At 38.2% G+C, this 17,837-nt stretch overlaps 2 protein-coding genes across 2 annotated transcripts in view; one reads left to right on the forward strand and one right to left on the reverse strand.

Annotated features, from left to right (window-relative positions):
* The window catches only part of LOC139960191 (meiosis regulator and mRNA stability factor 1-like), a 31,825-nt gene extending 20,332 nt beyond the window's left edge, over positions 1–11,493 (forward strand). Inside the window, exons 23-27 of the mRNA XM_071958370.1 lie at positions 1,673–1,943; positions 3,040–3,117; positions 3,578–3,664; positions 4,271–4,429; positions 5,320–11,493. Of these exons, the coding sequence (XP_071814471.1) occupies positions 1,673–1,943; positions 3,040–3,117; positions 3,578–3,664; positions 4,271–4,429; positions 5,320–5,591 (867 nt within the window). The 3' untranslated portion in view covers positions 5,592–11,493. The remainder of the gene's footprint in view (positions 1–1,672; positions 1,944–3,039; positions 3,118–3,577; positions 3,665–4,270; positions 4,430–5,319) is intronic.
* On the reverse strand, positions 11,377–16,092 carry LOC139960201 (NADH dehydrogenase [ubiquinone] 1 alpha subcomplex subunit 3-like). The gene is made up of 4 exons (XM_071958388.1): positions 15,971–16,092; positions 13,806–13,880; positions 13,172–13,255; positions 11,377–12,638 (listed from the first exon to the last, which is right to left on the reverse strand). The coding sequence occupies exons 1-4, from the start codon at positions 16,014–16,016 to the stop codon at positions 12,589–12,591; spliced, it is 255 nt and encodes an 84-aa protein (XP_071814489.1). The 5' UTR covers positions 16,017–16,092; the 3' UTR covers positions 11,377–12,588.
* Between the last annotated feature and the right edge of the window lie 1,745 nt (positions 16,093–17,837).

Consider the following 17,837-nt stretch of genomic DNA (forward strand, 5'->3'; position numbering starts at 1 on the left):
AGGTGTAAGCACCACAAAGTACCCTTCATTTATTAGAATGTTATCCTATTACTTTATTCTTAGGTAACCTAATTTCTCCATAAGGTGGCCTTTTGTTTTGACTGTGTTCATAAAATCATGTTTTAATGTACATTCACATGTGACATTTATCTGAGAGTAACCTGTTGTTTGGACCTTCCTCGAATGCTTATAATATCTGCCAGACTTTTGATAGCATACATAGCATACACATATAGCATGTTTTAGATATATTACTTGGTTTAAGGTTGTTTCAGGTGGAGGTTAGTCAAGATCTTAAATCGTACAATCATTTTTAGCTCATACCAGCATGCTGGTGTGAGCTATTGTTACAGTGCGGCGTCTATCACTCTATCACTCTATCCGTCAACAATTGGTAAAACCGCTCCCACTTGCACAGTGTTTGATGGAATTTTATGAAACTTGGACACAAGGACCATTGGGTATAGGGCCATTAGAGATGGTCCGAAATTTGGGGTCAAAGGTCACCTGTGGGCCGAAATACGCAAAATGCTTCTTCTCCTACAGATTCCATGGTACAATGTTGAGGGTTTGTCACGATAGTACTATGGAAGTTTTACCTTCAGGGTGTTCATGAATTTGAGATCAAAGATCAACTCGGGGTCTTTTGTGGCCCGGGCCGCGGCCCTATATTTTCAAATTGTTTCCGTTTGTACAGTGTATGGCCAGTTATAATGAAACTTGGTCACAACGTTCCTCGGGATGAGGGTTACGAGGGGTGTTCGGAAAATTGAGGTCAAATGTCATTTAGGGGGTCATCGGGGGTCATTCTTTGTAATATTTTCAAATATCTCAATCTCCTCAAGATTTTGATGGATCATATTCAAAGTTGAACTGATGATTGTTGGATTGTGTATGAATAAGGTGATGCCTAATAATTTTTGGTCAAAAGTTAATGAATTACAATTAATCCCCATTGTTTAAAAAAATCTGAGCCTTCACCTTTTTCCAAAGCTCCTTTAATTTGTCTCCCAGTCTCTGCAGTGTTTGTTTACATTTGTGGTTAAGCTCTGCAGAGGTTGTTAGTGGAATTAAAGCAGTATTGGGAGTTGTTATTAACTGTTGAACTGTAAGCATGAGAGCCCTATAGCCAATCAGCACTTGCCGATTCTTAGAAGTCTTTGAGCCTGAGGTATGTAGGCAGCTTGTGAAGTTATGTCTTGTAGGGAGTGCTTGTGAAGTTATGTCTGCTCAGGTAGAGGGGAGAAAGTTTAATAGGGTAGGTCAGTGGTATTGTTTGAGAGAGTGGGTAAAATAGGATTTAAAGGGGGAAAATAGGAATTATAGCCAGTGGTGTGGCCAGGATTCTGCTAACGGAGGGGGGGGGGGTTATACCTCATGGGCCCAAAATTGGTGGAATCTGAAAAATGGCCTGAAATTTGGTGGGCCATAAAGTTTTGTGGGCCCTACATTTTTAAGCTCGAAAAGGTATGAGCTTCTGCACCATTGGTGCTCTAGTTCGTTCGTTCGTTCTTCCCTCCTCCCCTTCTCAACGTTGCTTCTCGATAATAAGAGTCTGGCTTCACTAAATGGCTGTAGCTTCACCAATTTTTATTTTTATTTATTTATTTTTTATAATTTTTTTTTATATATTTTTTTTATATATTTTTTTTTACCTCCTGTTGGTGAACAGGTACGGAATGAGTGGTCGGAGAACTGCCAGGTGGAATTAACGCCAACCTACCAGTTTGCAAGACAGGCGTCCATGGTCCTGACCAAGTCAGCTCATCGTGCACTGACCTTGGAGCAATTCAGTCATCAATATTATGCCACATTCGGGAAGCAGTTGGTGCCGTCGGAATTTGCCCACACCACCATCCAGTCCCTGATCAGTGCAGTTCCGTGGGTTCTGTCTCTCATAGGAAAGGGCAACAGACGCCTGGTCTCCTTGAACGAACTTTTGCGTGAGTAGTCCTGGGTGCCTTTGTACATTTGATCCAAAGTGATGAATTGTCCTCAGGAGTAATAGCTCTTTCTTTAAACTGAGAGTGAGGTAGCAGGACCAGGGATCAGTAGCATGAATCGATAGTTTATGACAAGTTCTCAAAGGAGCAAAATTAAAGTAAACACTGGAACCGTCTGCCCCCCACCCCCTCCAACCCCTTCCTTTTAACAAAGAGGTACTGTGCCCAAACCCCAAAATCAAGAAAGAGTCTTCAGCTGCGATCGCAGAAAGTCCTTAAGCTTTTCATATTTCTAGTTATAATGATGCATAATTTGCTCACTGCAGTTAGGAATTCCCTGTTAGTTGATACAATGAGTAGACTACTAGTCAAAAGATATCCACAAATACAAGTAAAATATGCCTTGGCCACAAAAACACTCTCTAACCGGCCATTCGCAAGTAGAATGTGCCTTGGCCACAAATACACTCTCTAACCGGCCATTGACAAGTAGAATATGCCTTGGCCACAAATACTCTCTCTAACCGGCCATTGACAAGTAGAATATGCCTTGGCCACAAATACACTCTCTAACCGGCCATTGACAAGTAGAATATGCCTTGGCCACAAATACTCTCTCTAACCAGCCATTGACAAGTAGAATGTGCCTTGGCCACAAATACTCTCTCTAACTGGCCATCCACAAGTAGAATATGCCTTGGCCACAAATACTCTCTCTAACTGGCCATCCACAAGTAGAATATGCCTTGGCCACAAATACTCTCTCTAACCGGCCATTGACAAGTAGAATATGCCTTGGCCACAAATACACTCTCTAACCGGCCATTGACAAGTAGAATATGCCTTGGCCACAAATACTCTCTCTAACCAGCCATTGACAAGTAGAATGTGCCTTGGCCACAAATACTCTCTCTAACTGGCCATCCACAAGTAGAATATGCCTTGGCCACAAATACTCTCTCTAACCGACCATTGACAAGTTGAATTTATGGGCAAAGTATTGTACACAAACATAACTTGGTTTCATTTCTTGAAGTGACAACACAAAGTCTGATATTTTTGTCTCATATTTCTTCATTGCTTTTCATTCCCTCAGCCAATCAACTGCCGTCAGTCAGCGTGAACGCCCAGGTCGGCGATGTGAAGTTAATGACCAGAGATATCAGTGCCGACAGTAAGTCTGCTATGTTCACTTACTACAACTCCAAACCCCTTTAATTATTGAATTTGAGTCTAATCTAATTAATTGATTGATTGGAGTCATTGATCGATTGATGATGCAATAGACAAATCAGAAGCATATGAACTGACTGGGAGATGATAAAGACATTTAGCAAGAACAGACAAGGTGTATTTGGTTGAAACTGGATAAGAACCATTGGCTATAGGAAAACAGGTCCTGGTCTCTACCTAGCTCTTCTCCAACTCTTACCAGGAGCAGGGGAGGGGGCCGGAAGGGGGGGGGGAGTTGGAAGCAGTTTCATTTGATCCAACCCCAGAAATGGCAGCTTTGAGAGGTAACGACAGACATTTTTCAAATGTTCAAAGTGAATACTGTTTTTCAGTTATGAAACCTAAAGGGCTATTTTTGTTAAACCAAGACTCACTGTTCAAGACATTATTTGATCCACCAGGTGCTATCGTTATGGTCGGCCAAGTGACAGGCATGTTGCCCAACAGTCCAATTCGACAAACATCGTCGGACGGTTCAACGAATTCATGTACGTCGATATCATTCTCTCTTTAATTCTTTTAATTTGTTAAATTGATTTATTTCATTTTCTTTTGTGTCACTCCTTTACCAGTGGAGAAACTTAAGGTGATGCACATGAATCAAGTAAACACACAACAAACTTAATGCCATGGAGTGTTTACTTAATTCCTTTGCATCACTTTGAGTTTCTCACAGGGAGTGAGGTCTTGAGGATATTTCAAATAAAGTTAATGATATAAGTCAAACTGTGATGAATAGTTTAGGCTACACCATGCCATGTTTGGAATCCAAGGCTATTTGATCCTCCTCCTCCCCCACAAATTAATGATGGGGGGGTGGGGGGAGTTAGCATACATCTTTGCAAGAGGTACAATTGTTTGGCCTACTAAAGGTAGTCTAGTATTAGGTCCTCATTAGTGTATAGGCTAATAGTAAAGCTGTAACACATATTTTTGGTCTTGAAAAGGTCTGGAATTTCATTTGTTGAAAGTATGGGAACTGTGTAAACTGTATATTTGATGGATTTTCTATGTTGAGTGTTAATGTATGATTTACGATACTCCAGTTTACACTAGTCTAGTTGACTTAACTTTTCGTTCTGGTTTTCTTGTAGCTTCCGATTTGATGAAGCCTTCCCCCAAGAAACTCTCTCCTACGGAACTCCTCTGTGAAAATTCACTTTCAGACCTTCCCTCATCCATTCTGGAACCAGTGAGCGCTCCGTTACCCATCAGGGACCTGATTTCATTTGAGAGTCCAAGGGCGACCCCAGGTAAGATGACATATTCACCAAATGGAAACAGAACTTAAGATGTTCTCCCTTCAACTGTCAATGTTACCAGATTATTAACATGAGTTCATTGACCTTACAAAGTACATATACTAGACAATAGGGCTATCAGTTTAACATAACAGTTTAGTTATGATCTTTCCATTAAACAGTATACATCACAAAGTCACTTGTGAGAAAAGTTTATGAACGGCTGATTACATTATAGCTCTCATACTGTGCATTTTCATTGAACACTTCCTTCAAAGTATCCTTTATTTGTTACTTGGCATAGGCAAGCAAGTAACCTGTGCAGTCAAGTTGGTGTGTGTGTATGTGTGTGAGGCGATAGCTTGTAAACAACGATACCTGAAAATGGGTAACCTCGGCAGTTCTCATATTTTGGCATGTCACTTCCCCATAATTAGTCAGGAGTAAACTGGTTCCTTTAGAGCAACTGGGTCACTGATAATTATCTTGTTGACAGTATTGTGTTAATATTACATCTCCCAAACAAAACGAGAGTTTTCTTAGCTTTTTGGAATTTCTGCTATTTAAGGAAAGGATGATGGCTACCCGGGTGTGCTTTTCCTTTAATGGTCTCAGGCGTTGATAGCCAGGTCGGACCACTTGGGCAGGGGGGAATAGGACTATTATGTGACTCTGCCACCTTATGCACTGTTCATTTTTCCTCAAGTTTATTATAACAGTTAGTATACCCTATTCTTTGTACCATATATTTGGGTCCCCCTCAGCATTTTTCCAGGCCCCCTTATAATCCTAGACACTGGAGCTTAACCTCCTGTCCCTCCCCGCCACCCCCCCCCCCCACCAGCACCCTTTTGTCAGGCCTGGTCTTGTATACTATTCATTATTTCCTTTACGATACCCAGATCAACAGCAACAGAAGCATTTACTGGACAGCAGTTTATCCTCTTCCTTGTACGTGAGAGACGGTAGCACCTCAACCAGTCAGGAGCAACCGATCTCCTCCCTCCCATCATCAATCAGCCAATCTCTCTCCCAAAGGGACGACTTTGCCGACTACTCCTCGCTGCCATCTTCGTCCCTGTCCTCCCCGCTGAGATCACCGACCAGGTCGAGAAGCAGGTCACAGGTCAAATTAGCAGCAAACTTTCAGAGCAGTCCACTATCCAAAAAGTGATGATAAAATTGAATGGTCTGTTGAGAGAGAGGTGATAAGTTTAGTATCATCTCATCGTTTCATCTATTCTTGTTGTTTTTCTGATAATAACCTATGCTCTTCTCCCACCCCACCTCTCCCCCCCATTCCTCCATCCTCCCTCGAATTATTCCCCCAGCAATCTTGCCTTTTTTCTCAGAAGGAAAAACAGAGTTGCTAATTCACCAAAACTAGATACAAATTCTGTTGAATTTTGTACTTTACAAGTATTAAAATAGATCAAAATAGTTTTGCATGTTTTTGTGCTGGTTTGGTTTTTCTCTGAGGGAGGGGGAGGGGGGTGGGGGAGGGGGTGGACTCATGTTAGGTCTTGATACATTCCATGGAAGTATTGGAATTAAATATTTTGTATAAGTAATTTGTCTTACTTTTATAGTGAACTTGTTTCAATTCTTCTTTCTTTTCAGCTAGTGGCTTTTGTTAAAAAGCTAATTTATGTGTTTTCATGTTATTTCTCGTGTGCATAAAAAAAAGTAAGTGTTGGTCCGTAAATGGCATTATCGTTTTCTTGTCCAATTGCAAATATTTATTACATCTTCCGCAAAACTTTGTTTTATTCTTGTGGGGAGCCCCCTCCTCAACAATAGAAAAAACTGAACCGAGTAACATTTTTCATCAGAATGATGTAAATATTAGTAGTATTTGATGTTGGTGTGGGTAAAGGTTTGGCATTTACTTTCAAAGGTGATGTTTGTGTGGGTATAGGTTTTGGAATTTGGGATTTGAAAGGTGATGAGAAAACAAGCAAATATTTCAGGTGAAAGAAACATCTTTGTAACTTACGGCAATTGAAGCAGCCAAATATATTTTTGGCATTGTCTTAATTTTAATCTCTGTTGATTCCACAATGTAGCAGTAATTGAAAGACAATGCCTTGGCGGGTTACGACCCTATAGAGTTTGGCAAGTTCGAGAAACTGTTTCTTAATTTCGGCATATGATGTAATGGAAGGTATTTTACTCCAAGTGTCTGGGTAGGAAATGGCTTGGATTTGTATCCAAAATGTGGTGTTTGCTAAGAATTCTATAAGCAACTCTCAAAGTATTTATTTATTTATTAATTTATTAATTCATAAAGTAGCAAGGATTTAGTCAACCCCGTAAAGCTAAGGTGGTATTTAAAAGTGGAATTAGTGTTTACCCTTACTTTGCTTTTTCACTTTTGTGTGTCTGCAGTTGTTACCATGACAACGGTTACCGTCACGTCAGCTAGGGTTAACACGTTTTAGAGATAAACAAGTTCCTTTTTGGACCAAAAACAAATTGATTGTTTTCAGAGAAATGAAACCTTAGGTCAGACAAGAAGGAGGAAGATTTGAACCTTAATTTTTTGGGGAAAATAGGTGAGGTACCCGAGATAAATTAACATAATCAACATTAGCATATTCAACATTAACATATTAACATATTCAACAGATATCCAAACTGAGAAAACAAAAGGATCAAAAAGGAGGACACCACCAAGCAGTGATCGTCTGGTGTTCTTATCATTTCTTTATGCGGTTGTTTAAAGCAAAGGGAGAGTTTTTTAAGAATAATTACAGAGCAAATAAGCCTCATAAAGCGATCATAAAGTTAATTATGTGGATCTGTAAGTATCAAGTCATCCATATTCATCCCAGTAAACAAAATCCAATCTGGTTGTCAAAACATCATATTATTTTTATTATTTGGCATCAGTAGTTTATATTATTAGTTTCTTAACCCGCACTCTCAGGGCATTATTCTTTCTTTCAACAAAAGAGGGTTTAGAACTGGTTGAGAATCCCATGTAAATTATATCTGAAAATGATATAAAAGAAAACAAAGACAGAAAAAGAAGTTAGCAAAAAGCATACTGTCAAAACACATGGAAAGTGCTTCGAGTTGGTTTAGGCCAAAGCCGAGAGGCATTTATTGATTGTCAAAAATGGTAAAACATGTCTTTGTTAATTTGACTCTCAAAGTATGTGAGATTTTTGGCAACATGAAGACAGACTTCTGGACACCGGGAATTTGTTGTGAAAAATACTTAAATTGATGTATAAACTTTTGGTTGATTAGTTCTGAACACAATATTTGTTGATATTGCAATATGCTCTCATTGGTCACAATGTGCAATGCAGTGGTGCTTTAATCAAATTAATTTGCATATTATTTATGATTATCTATAACTTTCATCCAGTGGCCAGTGGGAGCCCGAATGGGTTCCTGGGACAGTAACGCCACTTCACCCTCTGTTTGGAAGTCTTCAAATTTATGAAATTATGAAAAGAAGAATAAGTTCTTCATTCCATATGTCCCTGAGCCCTCTAATTGACTCTGGAAACGAGTGCTTTATCCTGCAAACCTATCGTTTGCTTCTAACAAATGGTTCCTCTCTTTAAAGTTATATTTATTTTTTTAATTAACTTGTAAAAAACACTTTGTGGAAGAATTGATGACAGAACCTAAGATGATGAGAGCTAAAAGAATCAGAAAGAGTAGAAGTTAATTTCCAATGTGGTGCTTTGTAACTAAAGGAGGCTCAATTTTTATTTATTGTTTAATAGCAGACTAGTATGTTGAATACTTTATGTTCTCACTTTGATGTTACTTCGGTATAAACGTTTAATAGAGAGCCAGAAATTTTCGATCCTAGCAGGATTTTTCCTTCTGCTTCTGAAGGAGATCCTGCTAACATCGAAATTGTAGGCCCTCTAACTTATATACATGAGTAGTTCTTTTGAACTAGATGAGCAGTTTGTTAACAGTCTGTTTCTCACCTTTGACTATTTCATTCATAGGTCATTCACAAATAAGAAGCTTAGTTAGTTATATGATTGCAAGTGAAAAAGTTTGAAAGTTGCACTTTACTTAAAGTAGCAGCAAGCTGTCACCACCTTCACTATTACAAGGTATGACTGAATGGCTCATACTTTGTGAAATACAGGGCTCAATAATTTGAATTTCATTTACGTTCTTGAGGATATGAATGGGGTGTGGATTCTTGCCAGTCAATCACAATGCTCCAAATGTTTCCATTGTCATTATCATTGATGCATGTTTCGTTCATGGTACTGTCCGTACATTGTCATTCAGTCTTGTCAAAGTTCTTTCATGCCGGGACACCAATTAAATAAGCATACAGCAGGTCAACACTGTGTATTCACATTCCAATGCCTTGGTTAAGTTCACTGATGTTTATTGTTTATGTTTAGTGTGAATATTTATAGATGTGCAGGACCAGGCGTCCAGATAGTATTTAGTCTCAAAGAATAAAGATGTTATAATAAGGTTTGTTCTAATGACTGGAAAATTTGCATGTTATCTCATCCAACATTGTTGGCTCAATGCCACACTGTTGTTTATTGTTTGTGTTTAGCGTGAATATTTATTGATGCGCGGGACCAGGCATCCAGATAGTATTCCGTCTCAAAGAAAAAGATATTATAATTAAGATTTTCCTAATGACTGGAAAATTTGCATGTTATTTCTGTTAAGTATTTGTTAAAAACCCCTCTCGGGTATCACAACGTCAAACCAACATTGTTGGCTTAAAGCCACACTGATGTTTATTGTTTCTGTTTAGCATGAATATTTATAGGTGAGCAGGATTAGGCGTCCCGATAGTATTCCGTCTCAACAAAAAAAGATATTATAATTAGGATTGTCCTAATGACTGGGAAATTTACATGTTATCAAATCCAACATTGTTGTCTCAAATTTGTTAACATCCTTAAAATTGCTAAGGATGTTTGGAAGTGAGTTCCAGGAGTTTGTGACTGGATTTGTTACTACCAGATGTTGAAAAGTATTATAAACTTGGGCAATTATAATGATCCACATGAGTTGATTACTTAGCGAAGTTAATCATGATTAACTCATGTTTAAATTTCTACAAGCATCGTCTAGGATGCTTTGGACATTGTGAAAACGCATTTCGGGGGATTCATTATCCCAGAAATATTTAGAAAGTTTTAAAATCTGTCAAGATTCAGACAAAGTGAGACAAGTTTTGTTTGCTTTTGTCACCATCATTCATTTTGGAAATGTTCTTTTGAGTGAAGGCCAGTTTTATATTCCATTCCTACTGGTATTCTTTATTGGAAAGGAATGCCCACGTTTTCACAGACTCAGTAGTGTCATGCTGAATTTGAAAATAACCTTTTCGTTCTTACCTTGCGGTAAAATGTAAGAAAAATTTGCGATGCGATAATGGATGAATGATTCCATATATCAATTTTATATTTTACAGGTCTCTACATCCCACTAGAGGTTTTTATTTCAATCTCTTGTCTTAGAGTTCAATGAATGTAGTCTTTTAAAAACCTTCCTTAAAATATCCTCTAGGTGCCGATGGATATTTGCCAAGCATCATAAAAAAAAAATTGGTGTCTGAAAACTTTCCATTCACATGGTTGCATATTGATCAAGTATTCAACTCCATTCAGTATTAAACATTCCATTGTACATCACATCAAATATATGGGTTTATGTTACACACAGGTCTCATCTGTAAAGTAGGTTACTAATGAATGAGTGATAACAGAGGTACAAAGTTCACACATCATTGAGAAGTGGAGGGTATTTAGTTACCATAGCAACACTGGAATTCTTTTTACCAATGGCCTCTAGAGAGCCCTTCATAAAAAGGGGACAGAATCTTTAAAGGTGATAATGGTATTGTTACCATTATTATCTTGTTAGTCCAAGTCTACAATAGGTTGTAGCCAGTGACTTAAGACTGTGACCCAGGGCTGAGAGGTCAAAGGTCAAGTGATGAACCAGTAAGCTAGATGATGATAATAACCATCATATGAACAATGTTTATGAAATGTTTGGACTCTTGTTTTCTTCATTTGTTCTAGTAGACTAATTCATGTTTAGTACTGATGTGTATAAAAGTTACACTTGTAAGATGTGGTTGCAATTGGATCATGTGAAAGGGTTTGTAGTACGACAGCTACGTCCATAAACACTGAATTATAGAGCTGTGTCCTGGAAATAAATGTTCATTTCTCCCAATGTTTAGATGTGAACATAGCTACTCTTGGTTGTGAAAGCATAGATCTACTGGAAGTCAGCCTTCTCACTTTGGTTTATAATTATGTATTTGATTTATACTGCGGTGTCCAGAATCTTTGGTTACAATCTCTCCTTTTAGAAAAGAAGTGATAGTACATCGGTTATATCAACATACTAATTCGTAACATCTACCTGACCAATACCTGACTCTAAAATCTGCTATATTTTAATGTTCATGCTGTTTTTCTCTGTAGCATCTTCAGTTTCTGACCAATACCAAACTCTAAAATCTGCTATATTTTAATGTTGAAGCTGTTATTCTCTGTAGCAATCTTCAGTTTCTGAACATATTGGAAACACAAAACAGGCATTTCAGGTTAATTAATGTTCATTCATACTTAGTAAAGATTCCTAAATCCTATTGGTCCATTCAGGTCAGCTGAGCCCTCGTGCATCGCTTGCATTATCCCCCGATCGTGCATTAATCATGTGAGTAACGCAAGCTAGACTGTTGATTAACCCCTTATTCAATGATAATTATCTGGAATTTGTTTGATAAACAGCATTTAGGACAATGTGTTCTAGATTACAGTACTATGCCATTATCACCAACAAATACATCTTGTCATTCACTTATGTGGATGACATAGTTTGGTCCTTTGTCTCTAACTACCCCCCCCCAACTACCCCCCTAATCCACACACACACCTCTAATCATTCCCTTATCTGCTACCATTGTTTTAATTGCATTTTAAAAAGGATTAAAGTTTAATGAAGGCAAGGCTTGGGCAATGTGTACAATACGATCCGTTTGTGTTATCGTGTTATTCTTGAACACATTTCAATTGTGTATTATTTCCAAAAGGAACCAAAATATTGTGTAAAACTACTGAATTGTTAGGGACTACTTGTAAAATTTGTGCTATTGTTTAGTTGAGCGTTAAAAAGATTCCTTTCAATTTTCAAGTTTGAATGGAGCATCAGTCAAAGAGTATTATGACAGAATTTTGTTAATCATTCAAATAGATACGGCAAGTTTAGTTTCGCTCGTTATAAACGCTAGTTAAATATGGTCACTAAAATTAAGTTAAAAGGGGAATCATTAAAAGAAGACACGACATGCTGATATTTTTTTTTTCATATTTTTTTTTTTGTGTTGGAACAATCTTTTTCCAGTACAATGTAAGTTAGTAAACTCCAGTCAAATAAATGTTGCATGATAACTAAACAAACAGTGTTAATTGTTTATTTCCTGTTTCCACTGCTATTCATACATTTCTCTTATCATTCATCCAAGACATTTATTCAGAGTACATTAGAAGGAAGCAACAATGTAATGTTTCAAAATCCTCACATCTCATTAGATAGGATGGAAAAAAAAAATTCCCTCAAACGTGAGTTTTTTCTTCTTCAATGTATTCATAAAAATTGGCAAAATGATATTCATGACCCAGATCTGAAATTGACACTCTAATGTAGGTTCATTCAGCTGTTTGTCAAGTTATAGTTAACATCATCAAGATGGTGACTGTTTACGTAATGCACAGCTTACAATGCTTCCCATTCTGTCCCACCATCAACCCATTCCATTTTGTCTCTAGTTGATAATGACGATCTTGCTATCAATAGAACAATCACTGATGAGAACCAGAGGGTACAATTCAAAATTAAGACCTCATTTAAGGACTGTTACTTGATATATACTTTAGTGTGAAGGAAGGAACAGGAATTTGATGAATCTATGACAGTCTGGTTTCTGGTTGCAGGACTGAAAGAGTTTCTTCATATTTTGATGTACTGGGCCAGATCGTCCTTTTCTAAAGTTCCAACTTCCAACTCATTTCTCTGTTTTCGGATATTTTCATGGCAAACAGTAATCTCATTTTAAATATATAGTGTCTTTGAGGTCACACATTTCTGAAAGGCATGTGACCTTTGACCTATGGTATACACAATGAATGCTCTCTTCAACGTCATACTGAGGTCGGTGGTCCTGTTTTGCTTTCCTCGTATCTTACAGGTGCTGCAAATATGATCGAAAGAAGAAGAAAAATATTCACCGACCAGAATCACCCCTTGAACAAAGAAATAGTATCATCTAAAATAAGGTGTAAATTATGACATAATTGTCTTGCTGGCAAACTACTGTATTCCGATCGAATCTCCTTCACTTTGGTGCTTTATTCGTCACAACTCTTAATATATACTAGGACAACAAATTTATTTTTGAAAATATTTACCAAACAATTTCAACCAGGCCAAGTTTACTACACATACAGAAATGTTAGTGACATGTTTACTTTAATAAACTGAAAAGTCAAAAACCATGTGCTGATTGGACCTCTTTACCACCCCCCCCCCCCACCATTCCTTTAACAACAACAATGCCCGAAACAAAAATTCAACCAAATTTTGCCTTTATATCATCTCTGGAAAACAACCAAGAGCTGAGCACAATAAAAGAACAAATATATAAGTGATTTTTACTATTGAGTGAGGCATGTCTGATGATAAGTAGTACAAGTTTTGAAGGAAATGCAACAAACCCATACTTACTGGGATATTCTCTAGGAAATTTAACGTTATCATCTGTAAGTCTGGCCAGATATGACTTGGGTGTTACCAGCCATGCAAGTGGTACTGAAAAGTGAAAGAATAAAGAAAAGTCAATCTTTTTCCTTTTTTTAAATTCATTACATATACTATATGGGAAAAACTTTGAACATAAAACCTACAGCTCACATTAGCTCACAGGGTAAAAGCTGAACTTTCATCTGTGGTGGGCAATAACTTCTAACCAACACTCCCAATCCCTCCCAGACTACTAAATTATTTAGGTAAAGTAATCATTTTAACCTGCAAATTTCGGCACGCTAAATAAAAAGGTTTGAAAACCTATTAATGATCCCCCCCTTAAGTTTGTGGAATTTTTATAAGTATTAGATTTTATTTCAAAACGACACAATTAAAGAATATACACAGTCACATGGAATAATGTAAAAAAAAACAGAGGTTCTACTGGAAAAAAAACTTACTTTGCTTATATTAACAGACATTATTTCATTTCTCACCCTGATAAATATATGGGGACTTGATACTCATATGTACACCCTATGACTAATGAACTTAAAATACTTGATACTCACATGCACAGCCTACGATTAATGAAATACAAATACTTCTTACTCACATGCACACCCTGTGACTATTGAAACTACAAGGACTGGTTCCTTATCCCAAGAATACTTCAAGAATTGTCTGATGCCTGTCAACAAAAATAAAACAGCAAAAGTTAAACAAACGTCTTTCTTGTCTAATCTTTTGAAAAAAAATATTCCAATCCTTTTAGGCAATTTCTACTCAAAATTTTTTACAGCTCTAATTATTACCCCTAATATGTCATTTAGCATGCTATAAAACAGACATTTATACCTTCCTGCAAGTAATTCTATCCCTCCAATGTATTCTCAAGTATTGAGAATATGATTTCTCAGTGATTTCTTAACTTTGAAACAATTATCAACATGGGTGTCAATTTGTTCCCTTTTTAGCATACTTGGAATTACAAAAAAACATTGTTAGGTACTTCGATCAATTTAGACATTGGGTTAAAAGGGTTAAAAGTTAAAATAATAACTGTGAGTGTTCATCAAAGAAAGGCAGCTTTTGATAAATTAAAGTCATACATCAAGAACAGTATCTGCTACAAGGATAATTTCTTTGTATATTCCATAAAGATATGGTGCTCTTGAAAGAAATTCCACCACCTGTAATTAATACTTTGTAGTAAAATACATGTATCGTTTGGAATTTGAGAGGCCTTCTGGCTATTTTTTCTCTTATATATCCTTTAACCTGTTATCTGGACAATTGCAAATGAGCACTAGTATGATTCTTATACCCTGAAGTAGCATTGTGGGCTCATAATTGACGCACTTAAGAACTTGATTAACGATGTCTATCAAGAAAAAATCGTTGTCTACTAATCCCCTTACATGTATCTCATTGTGTTCACCGTGCTCATTAACCTGTCTGTATTCTGTGCGTGTTTTTGTCCCTTACTGTTACTTGTCATTTAGCCTCTGAAGAAGATCCTGCTAGGATCGAAACGTCAGGCCAACTTACTTTTACACAACAAAAAATCTAAATCACTCAATTGTATGTCAAGTTCTTTCATACCCCTAAATTGAAACATTCGTCTATAAGCTAACTGTGGTGTAGGCCTAAGTATACATCCATTGTCTTTGGATGTTGTTTGCTATTATCTGAGCCTCTAAGCTCTGACATGTCAGGTCCCAGAGAGTAGTGGTATATATATTATATATTTTTAAGGTATATTAAGGTATTATATTTAAGTACTTCGGTTATTTTTAGGGAGTAAGCTTTTCCTAATGCCCAAACAATGTCCAAAACTGGGGGGAGGGTGTTGAAGGTAAAAAAAAATTGATCAGCATAAACCTGAAATGGATAAAAACCCATCAAATATGTAACTCTGCTTGACTGCCAAAAGTTAAGGTTGCCTGCTGTGTCATTGTTAGTAATATTTGAAGGTGCATCAATTGTGAACCCTTTACTACAGGTAATTAAGAACTTATAACATTCGTATATTACTGACAATCAGTTAAACAGACATTAGGCCATAGCCTAAGCAGTCAATGGGAATTAGGCCTACCTTAAGACTTTAATTTAAGTTTGGTCTAGCTTTTAGTATAGCCTAAGCCTAGGAAAGTCTTTCGGTACGGTACTAGGCCTAGGACGTACCTAGTGGTACTAGGGTATGCTTCTACTTCTAGGCTAGGGTTAACTTGAGTGATACATATGCTGCTGGGCCTAACTTTAGAATCCATACCATATGAATGGGAAAGCTTACTAGGGGCTAGGAATTAGGGTTAGGAAGTAGGGTTAGGGAGTAGGGTTAGGGGTTAGGAATTAGGGTTAGGAAGTAGGGAATTAGGGTTAGGAAGTAGGGAATAGGGTTAGGAATGGTACGGATTCTAAATTAGTACCTGCTGCTGTAATAACAGACACTGCAGTTGCCATGTTTAGATGTCAGATTGTAACCATCGTTCTAAAACATCGTTTTACAACATCGTTGGGAGCGTCTGTGCTTAGCTGAAGCTTAGGCACATGCTAGGCTTCCTGAAAACTTCACCCTAGGCCTAACACAGTAAGACGAAATTGAGAGTAAGTTAGGCCCCTAGCCTAACGTAAAGTCTAGCCAAGTGAGACTAGAGATCGACTCGAGTGTTATATTAAGCCACATGTTGCTCTTCTTTGCAAAAAGGAAACCTACTTGATATTCAAAAGTTTTCTTATGATAACATCATAACTTGACATTGATTGAAGCCAACATACCTTGATTCCAGGCCTGCCTAACTGGGGTTATCACCCTGGTAGCCATTTCTTTTTTTTTCGTTCCTTCTGCTTGAGGACAAAAGTGGTTAATCTTCCAACCGAATAATCTGCTAGCAATTGGAATGTTTCGGCTAGAATAAATTTGTATCAGAGTGTATACAAGCAAGAGCGGCGGAAGCACTTTTAATCTGGGGGGCAGTGGCGGCGAAACCGGGGGGGGGGGGGGCTTGGGGGGGCTCAGCCCCCCAATAAAAAAGTTGAGGGGGCAAATGCATCATAAGCCCCCCCCCCCCCCCAATATTTACCAAGGCTCCGGAACGTACATCTGCCCATTATTCAATGCATACTTGTCGATCTGTCCGATGCACACGTATACTCTATATAGGTGTAATAATTTTAGTAATTGCTGGGGGACCGTCGGCCCGTCCCTTGGCTATAGACCACATTGTCACCCCAACCGCGTCTTCACGCCCCGTGAAAAGTGGAAGCAGTGAGTGTGAGTACCGGTAAGCGTAACACAACTTCGTCTTAGGCCAATGATTTGCCTCATTTCAGCCAGTTCTCCAACATCCCCTTACTTAGTGGCGGATCGAGCGTCCATATATACAGTCAGGGGCGGATGCCCCCCCCCCCCCTGACGGACTCAAATGGACTGCTGGCGCCCTTTTCAGCTTTTCACTACTTTTTACTTATTCGCGATTTTTGACTATTTTATTGCGCATCTGTTTTCTTATTTGTTTATCTGCAAATTAGCAAGGCCCCGGAAAGGGTCATTTCCTGCAATCTCGGGAGTATCTTTACTCAAACAGTTTCTGTACGCTCCGCGCCAACCTGTGTTGGCGCTCCGCTTAGATAGTGTCGAAAGCGCCCCTACAGACCATTCTTGCCCCCCGACCAATACCCCTAGCTCCGCCACTGCCCTTACTACACTCAAAAACGTCTTTGCGAGTACACTACGAGTAATAGCTACTCTCTTAAAACACCATCGAATATACAAATTACAATGTTTTTACAGACTTTACGTGCAATCTGAGAAATTGCAGGCTTTAGACCCATATTTTAGGGCCAGGTATTCGCAGCATAAAACACTCGGGAAGTGCCGTTTCCCGCCATCTGGGGGTTTGAAAAAACCCCAAATTTTCTTGTACGCTCCGCGCCAACCGATGGTGGCGCTCCGCTTAGATAGTCTCCACACATTAGCCCCCCCCCCCCAATAATTTTTCCGTTCCGCCGCGCCTGCTGGGGGGCACCAACGTCGAAGGGCACTTTGCAGAAATTCGATTGATATTTAGTACCCGTTATAACTCTTATTGTATTATCTTATTTGCGTATACACATCACCCCATCAACGCCACCCCCCCCCCCTCAAGGAAACAATGCATACTAGCACTGCAATATCTAATGTGCAAATTGGGAAACAAGGAAAAAGACCAAATGAGGTGAAATCATTATAGAGTCCAAGTCCCTGCACACGCGATCGATACATGCATGAAAGCAAATGAAATATGTCAAAATACTGAAAGAAAAATATTTTTTTATGTGTTTTTCAATGGTTAAACTGATATTATTATTCTCATTATTATTGTAACGACTTTCCCAATAATAATAACCAATTTGGAAGAGTTATAACACGGCAAAAGATTGTATGTTATTGGCATGTAATGTAATAACCAACACATGCCTATAATGATATGCACACAAACGTGTTGAACGCGCGCGAAAAATTTTGGTAATATTTTTCGGGCAAGTCGTTACAGCTCCCCCAAATCAATTTGAGCTCCTACGCCTGTGGTAGTAAACATTTTAAACTTCCCGAAATATTTCATTCGACGTGGGTTTCGCTTTGTAAACTCTTCTTTCATTTAGA

Source organism: Apostichopus japonicus, chromosome 19 (assembly GCF_037975245.1).
Source record: "Apostichopus japonicus isolate 1M-3 chromosome 19, ASM3797524v1, whole genome shotgun sequence".
NCBI lineage: Eukaryota > Metazoa > Echinodermata > Holothuroidea > Aspidochirotida > Stichopodidae > Apostichopus > Apostichopus japonicus.

Coding starts and splice junctions, on each gene's coding strand:
- LOC139960201 (XM_071958388.1), bottom strand. CDS start 16,016: ATGGCTACCAGGGTGATAACCCCAGTTAGGCAGGCCTGGAATCAAG. Junction 13,256..13,805: donor AATAGTCACAGGGTGTGCAT/GTGAGTAAGAAG, acceptor TTCACTTTTCAG/TACCACTTGCATGGCTGGTA. Junction 12,639..13,171: donor ATTTCCTAGAGAATATCCCA/GTAAGTATGGGT, acceptor TCATATTTGCAG/CACCTGTAAGATACGAGGAA.